The sequence below is a fragment of the Rutilus rutilus genome (genome assembly GCF_951802725.1).
Source record: "Rutilus rutilus genome assembly, chromosome: 16".
NCBI classification, from domain to species: Eukaryota; Metazoa; Chordata; class Actinopteri; order Cypriniformes; family Leuciscidae; genus Rutilus; species Rutilus rutilus.
In genome coordinates this window covers 29,192,102-29,204,750 of record NC_140224.1, presented here as the reverse complement: position 1 = coordinate 29,204,750, position 12,649 = coordinate 29,192,102, and the positions used below count along the sequence as shown (strand labels likewise).

General features: G+C 40.4%; 1 protein-coding gene across 6 annotated transcripts in view; it reads left to right on the top strand.

The window, feature by feature from the left end:
- bahcc1b (BAH domain and coiled-coil containing 1b) overlaps positions 1-12,649 on the top strand; it is a 94,317-nt gene that overhangs the window by 72,046 nt on the left and 9,622 nt on the right. For 3 of the 6 annotated variants that reach the window (XM_084434133.1, XM_084434132.1, XM_084434137.1), the window contains 8 exons: positions 724-860; positions 1,213-1,320; positions 8,849-8,972; positions 9,797-10,034; positions 10,143-10,325; positions 11,852-12,016; positions 12,135-12,370; positions 12,460-12,537. In XM_084434133.1, the coding sequence (XP_084290259.1) occupies positions 724-860; positions 1,213-1,320; positions 8,849-8,972; positions 9,797-10,034; positions 10,143-10,325; positions 11,852-12,016; positions 12,135-12,370; positions 12,460-12,537 (1,269 nt within the window). The remainder of the gene's footprint in view (positions 1-723; positions 861-1,212; positions 1,321-8,848; positions 8,973-9,796; positions 10,035-10,142; positions 10,326-11,851; positions 12,017-12,134; positions 12,371-12,459; positions 12,538-12,649) is intronic. The other 3 variants (XM_084434136.1, XM_084434134.1, XM_084434135.1) reach the window with 2 other exon arrangements.

Genomic DNA, 12,649 nt, shown 5'->3' with positions numbered 1-12,649 from the left:
ACGAAAACTTCACTAAATAATACAAATGTGTTATTGAATGAAAATCTATCCTTCAACTGCAGCTCTCAAATCTTATTAGTGCTTTTGCATATTCTAATTTGTTGCATTAAACACGTGATGCCTAATCTCGTAACGCTTGCAGTCAGGGCTGCATGATTAATTGAAATAAAACTGGCTGTGTGCAATTATTATATCACAAAGATTGAATTAAATATTATGCGCTTTTAAAGCTTGAATGATAATTATTATAATTGTATAGTCATATTGCTATATAATAGCAACATTTTTGGCAAAACTTGTGCAGCTCTGCACATAAGCACAGCAAACCTGGAGCTTTAAAAAAAAAAACACACACATTTTAAATCGCAATTACAATTAGATTATTTCCCCAAATTGTTCAGCTCTACTTGCAATTCAAATAATACAATTATTTTAGTTATTAATGACTGAAATTTCTGTTTGTTTCTCACACAAATCTATTGTATGGTTCCAGAAACCCTGACATATAGTGCATGAGTCAAATTGACCAATTTTATAATATTTTTGTGGTGCTTTTTAGTCCTTTTTGGAGTGCCATCACTATATTGTTTCGCTCTATGGAAAAGAGCATTGTGAACGTTATTCACAATATCTCCATTCGCTTTCTGTGGAACAAAAACGGTCATACAAAACGTTGAAAGGCATTTTTACTGTAAACTCACTGGAGATTATTCCATTGTGTAGGTGTGTCCTGTTAAGGGTACCATGGAAACGCTCGACCGGGAGGAGCTAGCGATGCGTGTGCGGCTGGCAGAACTGCAGCGGCGCTACAAGGAAAAACAGAGGGAGCTTGCCAAGCTACAGAGAAAACATGACCACCAGTGAGTGAACCACAGACCACTTTCACAAATACACACCCTCCACATATAAATGCACTCCGCACACCTTTCAAAACCCATTTACACACATGCACGGAGAGATCGAACTCTCTTCGATCCTCCAGCACACGCTCAGTCTCTCTCCAGCTCTTTCTCTGTCCCCTCGCAACGCTCTGCTGAGACCACCCAGTGTGTGCTGAGCCCTCTTTGCATAAGCCTGAGCTGTGCTTAAGTCTTTCCTCTAGTCCACTCTCACAATTAGGATGGCTTAGTGTTTCGTTTCATTCAACATCATTAGTGTGAATTAGAGTGATTGACAGGCTGTGTGTGTGTGTGCGTGTTTGTGTGTTTACAGGAAAGAAGAGACCTCACGCAGTCCAGCTCGTCGAGGACCCGGAAGGCCACGCAAGCGCAAGTCCACATCGGCACCCCCTATCCCCACAGACGCCCCTAAAAAAGTCAAGTGAGTGTTTCCCTTACACCTTGTTTCTTCATGCTTGGCGTTTCCATGTATTTGTGAGGGACACATTTCTGACTCGCAAAGACTTTCTTTGCTAGATGAAAGGATCATAAATGGGCCAGCTTGTGTTTTAATTAAATTTACTAGTACTTCAAACTATGCTGTTATGGTTTTAATCAGTCGGACTTGCGATTTTCCAGCGGCAGATGATAAAATGGGTTAAACAAATACCCTTAGACTTAGACCACCCTACATTTTTTCTTTTTCGATTATTCATTGTGTTCATCACAACATGGAAGAAAAGATCTGTCGCTAATCCCGACATAGGCTAACAATCTAGTTATAATTAGCTATATTTAATTGCTATACAAGATGTATAAGTTGTATGTGTGTGTTTAGAATCGTATAATTCTGCAGAGCAGCAAATATAGTGCGATTCTTCTACAGCTCTTTTATATTAATAATGAAAATGCTCTTTCACAGTTTCCAGAGCGAGAGAGTTGAGATTAAATTAGAGCTTTACAGCGACCAGTATTAAGCCTAGCTCAGGAAACAATTCCTTACCTGCAGCCGAACGCTCCACATGCATTAATAACAGTCTAGATAGGAGATGTTTTGAAAGATTATGTTAGTGAACTCATTTTGTATGTGCGTGTGCAATCCGACTCTTTTGAGTGTGTGTATGTAAATAAGTCTAGAAGGCTCCTATCAGTTCGTACAAGGCAGACTAAGTGCTTAATCAGTGCAAAGAGCCGTCATTAATCATATTTACAACTTCCATTGATTATCTACAAGTGTTGCGACACCCTTCTAACCCATGACGCGTCGGCGATATTAATTTGATAAAGCGCGGAGACCAATTGCCTGCGCAAAGTCAGGGCTTTAAGTTATCACTCTGATGGATGAGCGTTCTCTCCTGAGATACACCTCTGTTTATGCCGGGCCTTAGACGTTTTGATAAACTCGGTCAAATCAAGTTTACCCTACCTGATTAACAAAACTCCCATTTTATTACTAGCCTGGTTGATTAGCAGCGTGCTAATGAAAAGCAGGAGCAACAGCTTAATTACACATGCTATACCCAGCGCGCATTTATCCGTGTCGTTAATAAAGCTCCCCTGCCAAATAAAACAAATGACAACTTCCCGCCACTAAAATCTATCCGAGTCGTAAAAATAGTTTTTTTTTTTGTTGAGTCCCTTTAGAGAATGGCAGAGAAAAGCCAAGGTTTGACTTTCTCATCATGGTTTATGTCAGTTTGATGGCAGACGGCATGAATTGTTGGGGAATTGAATGGTAACATTCATTGTTGTGTTTGTCAGCGTTATTGGATTTGAGGTTGTGTGTTGAAATATGTGGGCTTTTTTCAGTCTTTCACTCCCCTCATGCATTTGTGTACTAAAAAGTGTACCATCCTTCGGCTTCTGGCCGAATCTGTTTGAGGTCAAAGGGTCATTTGACAAGGTTAAGGGTGTTGATGGTGCATCATGGGAGCATGGATTGGAGACAGATTTTAGACCAGACCACAGCTAACCCTGTGTCCAAATATGCTTAGTTTCCTTTGATGGACACTTTACCATCCCATGAGGCCATGGGAGTAGGCTTTTTTGACTTGCTTTCCTGCAGGAAAAATATCCTTAAAAAAAACATAAACAAAATGCTACAGATGCAACACTAGAGTTTTAGAGTTCTAATGCAGTAAGACAAAATACACTTGTATTAAGTCTTAATGTCTTATGCAGTGTTGCTTCTCAGGTAAATTTATCTTCTAGGATTTGTTTTATATTTAATTCAAATTAGACAACAATAATAATTTTTTGCTAAATTATAAATTACAGAACATACTTTAATTGTCAGTTTGGATGTTCTTCATCAAATGCGGTGCTTGGACAATACGTTAATTTGCACAGAGCTTAATTCTGGTCATTTCTGTTTACACTACCGTTTAAATGTTTGAGGTAAGTACAATTTTTTCTTTTTTTACATAAATAGTTTTATTCAGCCAGGATTCATTAAATTGATCAAAAGTTACAGTAAAGACATTTGTAACGTTACAAAAGGTTTCTGTTTCAAATAAATGCTGTTCTTTTGAACTTTATGTTCATCAAAGACTCCAAATTGTATCACAGTTTTCACAAAAATGTTAAGCAGCACAACTGTTTTTGTCAGTGTTGATAATACATTTATTGAACTCAAAATCAGCTTCTTCTGAAGGATCATGTGACACTGAAGACTGGAGTAATGGATGCTGATAATTCAGCTTTGTCATCAAAGGAATAAATCAGATTTTTTAAATAGAAGTTATGATTGCACTTTATTTTACAGTATGTGCACTTAAGTGTACTTACAGTGTACTTACCTAAGAAAGTACTGGTTAATATAAGGTAACTACATGAGTTAAGGTTAGGTTCAGGGTTAGTACCTAGTTATTACCCAGTTATTGTAATTACTATAATAAGTACATAGTATGTACATAGGGAATAGGACTGTAAAATAAAGTGCTATCAAAGTTATTTTTAAATTACAATATTTAACAGTATTACTGTTTTTACTGTATTGATCATTAAATGCAGCCTTGGTGAACATCAGAGACTTATTGCAAAAACGTTAAAAAAATCTCACAGACCCCAAATGCTTGAACAGTAGTGTACGTTAGCCACAAAATGTATTCGGACACTTAAAAATGTGTAAATGTTATTGCTTTAGATAAAACAATGCCAAAAGAAGGTGATATTTATTTTAACGAGGAGAAAAATAACATGTGTGCACTTTTTAAGCAAGTTTGTTGGGTTTAAATGTACAAAACGTACAGTTCAAAATGAAAACAGAACCTATTTGGCCATTTTGTGGTTGTCAGACGGTTTCCTGCATATGATAAAACAGCACAGTGCTCTTATGCTGGGATTTATGCCGATATATATTCACTTGCCAGAATGATTGAGGGTTTCAATGGTAAATAATAGCAACATTCAGCATCTTTTTTTCAGAGAGAGAATGCTAGAATTTGATTATTGGACTGTGAAGGGGACCATGGCAGGAACACATACACACACACACGACCGTTTTCTCCTGCTCTTTTCTGCTGTCTTCTCCTCTCTCTCTCTCTCTCTCTCTCTCTCAGCTTGATGATTGTGTCTTGCTAATCAATGCCCTTCCCTGAATAGCATTACTGTGTAATCCTGACCTCTCTGAGGGGAAGGGGTTTGTAATTAGAGGACTGTGAATTCTCCTACCAGCATACTCGCTCAAGCACACACACTCTCTCAACAGCAGGAATGTGACATGGAGTTGACACAAGGACTAGAGGGGCCTTTCGGGGTCAGGAGGTCAGAAGGTCGCCTTTGGGTGGCGACAGGCAGTGGAGAGTAGGGAGGGGGGCTGTCAGCTCTGCTCTTTAATAGACGCCCATGCCACAGTCCTCATCAAACTGAAGCAACCGCACACCAAACCCTGCCTCGGACCAGGTGTCGGGTTACTAATCAGGTTTCCACGGTTACCTGGTCTCCCGGGCCTTGGGGGTTTTGGAGACTCTGTGGCATTTAAATGCAGAAGAAGCGAATCAGAGATGCACACGGCCAGAGGAAGTACCACTCTGCTGCAGACCGAAGCTTTATTCTCTGATCTGACAAAAACGGGGCCTTTATTAAGGCTCTTAATGACTTTGTAGTTGAGGATCTGTAGATAGATGTACTTGTGCCACGAGGAGGAGAAAGGAAAGTGCACTCAACACTCTCTCTACTCTGTTCAGAGCTGAACAGTTTACTCTTGGTAATGCTTTTGTGCTTTACGATTTTTCCTCCAGTTCCCCTCAGGTCTGTTGTGCTTGTTGCATCTTCTCCTGAAAAACAATAATGAATCTCCAGGTGTGATTTGGAATGGGGATTGTGGGTAATATGGTAATATGATGTTTTTGGATGAAATTATCGGATGCAGAATTGCAGATGTGGAGAATGGGGTGTAAATGGGGATGTTCACGTCGCATGTGGTGGCAGTCGATAGAGGTTAGTGTCCATTGATCCAGCTCCGGTCGGTCGACTGACTCCCTCTGGATTGGTCTCTCTCTCTCTCACCCTCCCTCTCTGTTCTTTCTTTCATTTCACTACATCAGTCATTCTCATTTGTATCCACATTGATCTTTGGCTGCTTCTCTTTCTATTTAGTGATGCTTTGGTGTTCCTCTGGCTTTTCTGATTTTGTTTAATCTTACAAAGTTACATTTGTCTATAGTAGTACTAGGGCCCTATTTTAACGATCTGAAACGCAAGTGTCAAAGCGCAAAGCGCAAGTAACTTTGTGGGCGGGTCTCGGCGCTGTTGCTATTTTCCCGGCGGGATAAATGACTCTTGCGCCGGGCGCAAATCTAAAAGGGGTTGGTCTGAAGTAGCTTCATTATTCATAGGTGTGGTTTGGGCGTAACGTGAAATAAACCAATCAGAGCATCATCTCACATTCCCTTTAAGAGCAGACGCACTTTTTCCTTGGCGTATTGCTATTATAACGGCGGATTTGCCAGGCGCGCGTCAAGAGCGGTTCACAGCCGAGGAGAGCAACGCTCTCGTCACGGCCGTAAAAGAGAGAGAAGTGACATTGGGGATGGGAGAAACACACCCAAATTAGCTTCGGCTAAACAGGCATATAATAATGTGGGTAAATGTGTAAGCTAGATGTATGCTTTTATAATAAATTATTATATTTATAATAAATTATCTATCTATCTATCTATCTATCTATCTATCTATCTATCTATCTATCTATCTATCTATCTATCTATCTATCTATCTATCTATCTATCGTTTGTAATAATATGATTTGCAAAAATGAAAACTGCTGCTTCTGTGTAGATTAGAGAATCACAGTGTATGAGCGTTGTGCACTCTATACATTATGGTCAAGCATGCGCCCTTAAAATAGCATAATGAACAACGCGCAACGCGCCACTGACTTTAGACTAGGTTTTTTCTGGCCAGTGGCGCAATTGTTTTATGGAACAGTAAAATAGCACCAGGGAACGTTTGCGCCAAAACACGCCTCCTTTTTTGCGCTGAACCGCCCAGAGAGCGCAAGTTCATTCCCTAGTTTAGCGACGTGCTTCTGTGGAGGGAAAAGCGCGCTTTGCGCGGGTGCAAAATAGGAATGAAACATGCGTCGGTGTACAAAGTCAATTGCGCTGGGTGCAAGATAGGGCCCCTAATGTCCATGATAAGTTTTATTTACACAAGTAAGTAATATATTTATTTATATATAAATATCGATATTTGATACATTTATATAAACACTCTACAGTTCAGAATCGTGGGGTCAGTACGTTTTTAGCAATGATGCATTGATTTGATCAAAAACGACAGTACAGACTTCAATTCCAAGTAAATGTTGTTCTTTTTCTTGAACTTTCTATTCATTAAAGAATTCGGAATTAAATTTTAACAAAAATATTAAGCAGCACAACTGTATTCAACACTGATAATAATAAGAAAGATAATGCGGCTGTTAACACTACTCAAGCTTGGTTTCGCAACTTTGGTGCCTGTTATACATTTTTATATTACTCCAGAGAACCCGGTCTTTATTTCTAAACTTGTAATACACCCTGAGAAAGTTGCCATCTACAAATCTGAATGACTCTTCTACTGAGGTTTTTTAGAGCATGGTCTATGTTTTTTCCACCCATCTGGTCATGTATCCGTGCCTCTCTGTCTCTGCGGGTATCCTCCCTCCATCTCCAGCTAAAGCAGGGGCTCTTTGTATTGAGGATGAGGGCCGGGGTTTATGTAGTGGGGACACTGATTCTTTCTGACAGCACCGGCCTGAGTAAAGGGCAGACAGCCAGTGTTCAGACAGCTGAAAGGAAGAGTGGAAAACAACGCAGCCAGTGCTGGGCTTGTGTGGTGAAAGTGTATATGAATGTGTGTCTATGTAAGTGAATGTCTTCGTGCATGTGCATATGTATTTTGTATCATTCCTTTCTGCCAGGTCTTCTTCTAAATGGGTAATCCTGAAAAATCACATGTATTTATTTTGTTTAGACCCTCGCATATGCATGCCAAAGTAATCTTCTTCATCTTCAGGCAGCTTTTTTATTTAGTTATGAGGTGTATGGGAAGCCAAATGCTCCAAAAGCAGGACGCAATTGCGCTATTCAGCTGAACAAATTATTCAGTATTTCATTATTCATTAATCAATTATTATTATATCAATTATTAATGACCAATTATCCACGCGAGACCCAGTGGGCAGTGCCAGATCAGTTATGCGCAGATCAATTTGGCCAGAGCTGCACTTTTAGTGGGTCGCACAAGTAAATGTTCAACCTAGTTGGGATGCTCAGTGCAAATTTGGTCCACTTTTATGCTGCTTTTTACTCCTCATGTCTAATTTAGGAGAAGTTGCCATGAGCAGTATTTTAAAATGAGGATTTCTGCAGAATAGGGAAATGTCACCTTGTGACACTAGTATAATGAAAAATGAAGGTTTTCAAACTTGCTAATTTGGCTCTTAACATTATACACATCATTAAGGTGAAAATATGCTCTTAAAATTGACCATAAGTTAAGGAAACACAACAACGGTGTTGCACAAAATGGATTAAGCACAGTAAACAATGAGGCGGTAATTGATTTATACATGCCGCTGTGCATGCTGGGAAACAGTCCAGCATCCAGCACCGCAGAAATCACGAGGTCAAGTTGGTGATGTGGCACCTCGATTAACAAGAAAAATTAAAAATGTCTTCATGTCATGATTCGGGGTCGCTTTGGGATTAACTGGCTATAGCTGTCGCTAGGACACTGAAGGGAGGCTGGAATTCACCAACCACATGCCGACACGGCTTCTGACACTCACCTGCCAATCATCCTGGTGACTGACGGGCCAGCTGATGTCTGTTCCGCCACCCCCCGCCCCGAGCATAGACTAAGGCAGCCTGTGGCGAGTTTGAAGTAGCTGTCTGTTTCTCAGGAGTAAAAACACTGATGCTTACACACTGCAAAACGAGACGCCGATCGCCGCAGAGCGAGTGTATGAGCCTTATTTCAGTGTAATAGGTCTGCTAGATGGTTGGCTACACACACACACTCACTCACTCTCGTTGCCCTCCTGAAGGCCTATGCATTGTACTGCTTTGTGCAGGAACAGATGCATTGATATGGTAATAAGACAGAGAAGGGTTTTTTTTATTAATGTAATGCTGGAATTCACAGCCCTGAAACCATTGGCACAGAATGGAAAAGGAGTAAGCAGAGACGGAGAGACCGAGACGAGGGAGAGCGAGGAAAAAAAGAACAAACAAAATTATGAGTGGGAGGTTGCTTTACCAGCACTTCTCTCAGATATTTCTCGGTTTGGCGTCAGATCCCAATTTTTCAAGCGTGCAGCGGGGAACCAAGCCCCTGCCTCTCCATTCATCAAAGCCTGAAAAGAAGGTCATTAGAGAGCCACAGAGAGGGAAGGCAAGCCCTCCGCTCGCCTCTGATCTCTCCTTTTCATCCTTCGTTCTTCTCTCCCCTCATGAATACCTCTCTGTTGTGATGGACAGGTCGGCTGGAGCGGGGGCGGGGCCGGGTCTGCTTACAGTGGAGGACTTGACTGGAGGCGGAGACAGGAAGAGGAAGAAGAGGAGGATGACCAGTAGCCCTTACCACCATCTCACTAGCACACAGGTTCGTAGCTAATCGCATCTAAACTGCTGAAAATGTCTCCTTAAAGTTTGCTGTTGTCATGATGCTGAACAGTTTTCGTTTTAGTTCTGTCACATGGTTAAATACTTGTAAGAAAGGAAAGACCCATCTCTATTTATCATTCAGCTAAATGCAAGGCAAGACCAATTCACAATTAGTATCACAGCTGTCATCATTATTGGTTTGATTTTAAAGGCCAAACATTCTTGGTTGGTTGGTGTTTTTTGTCAGACGGTTAAATACATGTAAGAAAGAAAAATTCAGCATTCAAATAAATGCAAGAAAACAAGACCAGTAAATATGATAATCATGTCATTGTTGCGAGTAAAATTTGGAATATTCTTAGTGTAAGTAATAATAATTTTTTAACTTGAATTTTACACTTTAAACAGTAAAGGGAATTCTTACCGTTTTTTTCTTTTTGTCACCTTTGTCATGACACTCAACACTGTTTTCTGTCAGTTGGTTAGTGTTTTTTGTTCTCTCACACATGGTTAAATAACATCAAGTGATTTTCAACATGGTCAAATGATTTTCAAACTTTTACATAAGAAAAATTATTATTATAACTTTTTTTAATGCATAATGTATCAGTTTATATTTAAGAAATAACATTTAATCATATTAATAAAGATGAAGTGAAAGAGAGAAACATCAATAGTACATTGTTATGCAGAAATAAAAAATAAAAAAAATATTTAGAGGAGAATCTGTTGAGGAACATCAATACAGTGCTGCCTTGCAAACATAAAAATGCAACACAAATATTGACTTTGGTTTGTATAATTTTTCTCTCTCTTTTTCAGATGAAGGCTCACTGTAGGCCTAGAGGCAGGCCAAGACTGCTGAGCACTAAGTTTAAGCAGAAAGCTTGCTCACAGCTGAAGCAGAAAGCCAAAGTTAAGCGTGGATCGAGGCTGGTGAACCTGTTGTGTCACAGAGAGACCAAAACACAGAGTACTATTACAGAACATCTGTCCCGAGATCACAGTGGAAAAGAAGAGCACACACATTGTAACAAAACTGGAGAGAACATTGACACAGGTAAACATTATATATACTAGACGTATGTGACACATGACTTTTAATTGCATTCATATTTAGATTACTGTAGATTATTTAGAAATTTGAAGAACATTTGCTCTATCCCAGCAGGCAGTAGGGCAGCAGTCCACCAGGGATCCAGTGGGAAGCGGACTATGAGAAGAGGTGTGAGGTCAAAGGCCATCCTGAGCTCCTCACCCCTGCCACCCCGAACTCAGCAGCTGATGTGCGATACGGATAGCAAGTTAGAAGCTACCGAGAAGGGCATCTCTCCGTCCGACAGCAACACAGGTGAGTTATGGGCCGAGAGAGATGCATCCCAGCATGACGATCAGCGGACCCTCTCATTTCCCTGCTCGACTGTCATGCCGTTAAAAAAAATTAACGATGCCTCCTCAGGCATGCATTGGGCAAAACCCGAGCTGTAATGCTAGTCTGCATCATGCTGCGTTCAGAATGCCACACCTAGATGGAAAAAAATGGTACACTTCCTCCACCGCCCCAGTTCCGCTACATGTTTTAGTCCACGCTCCCTGCAAACACACCTCTGTAAGTGAACAAAGTGGAGATGAAATCATGGCAGTAATGAACGCTAATGTGAGCTACGCCTGCGGTCGAGCTAGGCAGTGTTGTTGCCGCTCTGTTAATTGCCCTGAAAGTTATCCTTTTCACATTTCACGAGCTTGCGAGAGTGTTGACGAGCGCCTTGTAAGTGACAAGTGTGTCAGCACTGTGTTGACACCCGACACTGCTTGCCACCGTGCCATCTCCGCTCTATGCGAGACACATAGCCCACAGACGGCATCTGCCAATACATATCTGTGACACCCAAGCATGCGAGTATGACTTCGTGTGCGTACGCTACCGCTCAAAAAAATTGGGAATCACAAAGACATTTGTAGGTTTTTGTAAGAAATTCAAATTCAAAAGTCATCAAAAATACAGTACAAAATACAAAAAAACAAAAACAGTGCCGCAGAAAGCTTGAGATGTAACTTTATCTGAATGTCTTAATAAACTGACAGCTAGAATGCATATGGTGTCAGTAGCTGTTTCCATCCATGTTATGAACTTGTGAACTTATGTTATGAAATAGAAATAGAAATGGAAGCTGTAGGTATTTGGAAAACAATGTTATTTCGTTTTATTTAAGTTTTAGTGTTAATAATTTTAGCACTTAACAGTTTGTTGTGAAGGCAACATTTCTAATAAATGTTTAAGTTTTTTTTAATCTATCATTTATATTTTATTTCCGCTTTTTTAATATGCTTTTTAACAGCTCTGTGGGGAAATCACAGTGTCTCTTTTATCAAATTAAATAAATCACTCAAAACGTATTCTTACTGAATAAAACATTTTGTGAGTGTAAGTTTCGCAGAATGTTATACATTTTATTTTCACCTAGGTGTTTCCAATCAGCAAATTGTGTGCAATATCCCAAAATTCATTAGAAGTTTTGAAGAACAGATTTTTTTATTTATTTTTCATAGTGATTCCAAACTTGGAATGGTAATGTTTGTGTGACTGTAAGCAGGAGTCAGATACTAGGGCAGACACGTGTGGGAAGCAAAGGTCTGGTGGTCAAACCTGTCAGTGACTAGACTTTTCTGACTGCCATAGTTCCTGTGAACGTTGACAGTTACAGCCACAGTTGGCACCCATTTCATGAACTTCATCATGCTAAATATCGAACAAATCATACAGTGAGAGGAATCGTCAGGCTGCATTCACATTCACCATGACCGATTCAGATGTCCGCTGTGAACTGTTATCCAGTCAAGATGTCAATGCATTCAATCGATCCATCATTTTCACAGAGGAGGAAGATGACGGCATCTACGACAGCGAGGAAGGGGCAGAGGGCTTCAAGAATCTATCATCTAAAGAGCAACTGTCTGGAGTCGGCCGTCCTTTACAATGCTCCATCATGAAGCTTGAGGCCAATCAGAAAGCCAAGAACAAAACAGAAAGACAGGGATACGGTAAATGTTACATCCTTATTTAATTAGACCGCAGGGATTGACAGATATCACCTTAGTTCACAAACACTCATCTTTCACTGTCACTCTTAAATATCTTCTTTTTTCTTCTTCCCTCCAGGGTCTATGAATGTGTCCGTCACTAAAGAAGAGGTGAAGAGAAGGAAGGCCCCCTGTAGGCAAGCCCTGGTCAGTGCTGACCATAACCACTCAGAACTGGAGGAGGAAAGGAGATTGACTGGCTCTAAGTGGAGAGAGGGGTCAAGGGAGAACACCTTTGACCACACTAGGCTTCTCAAGACCTTGCCTACTCCACGAGAAATCACCACCAGGAAGAGTGCAGTGCTTTTTGGCAAGGTATCAGCTATGTTTTGTTGGAATACTTTGGTAAATTAGCTACAAACAAGGCTCTAACAGTGCTAACATATCCCATACGGCTGTTTCAGGGGAAAAGCTGTTGGTTAGAAGCACTGTCGTCTCAGTATGATGACATCACTTGGAGCAGACGAATCAGAAACAAGCAGGTATGGAATGGTTCCTCTCAGTTTCCATGAAAATTGGATGGCTTCCAAAATAAAATGTATACTGGTGACCAGGAATTCAAGTAACTTTTGAGCTCATTTATAAGAGTTGTGC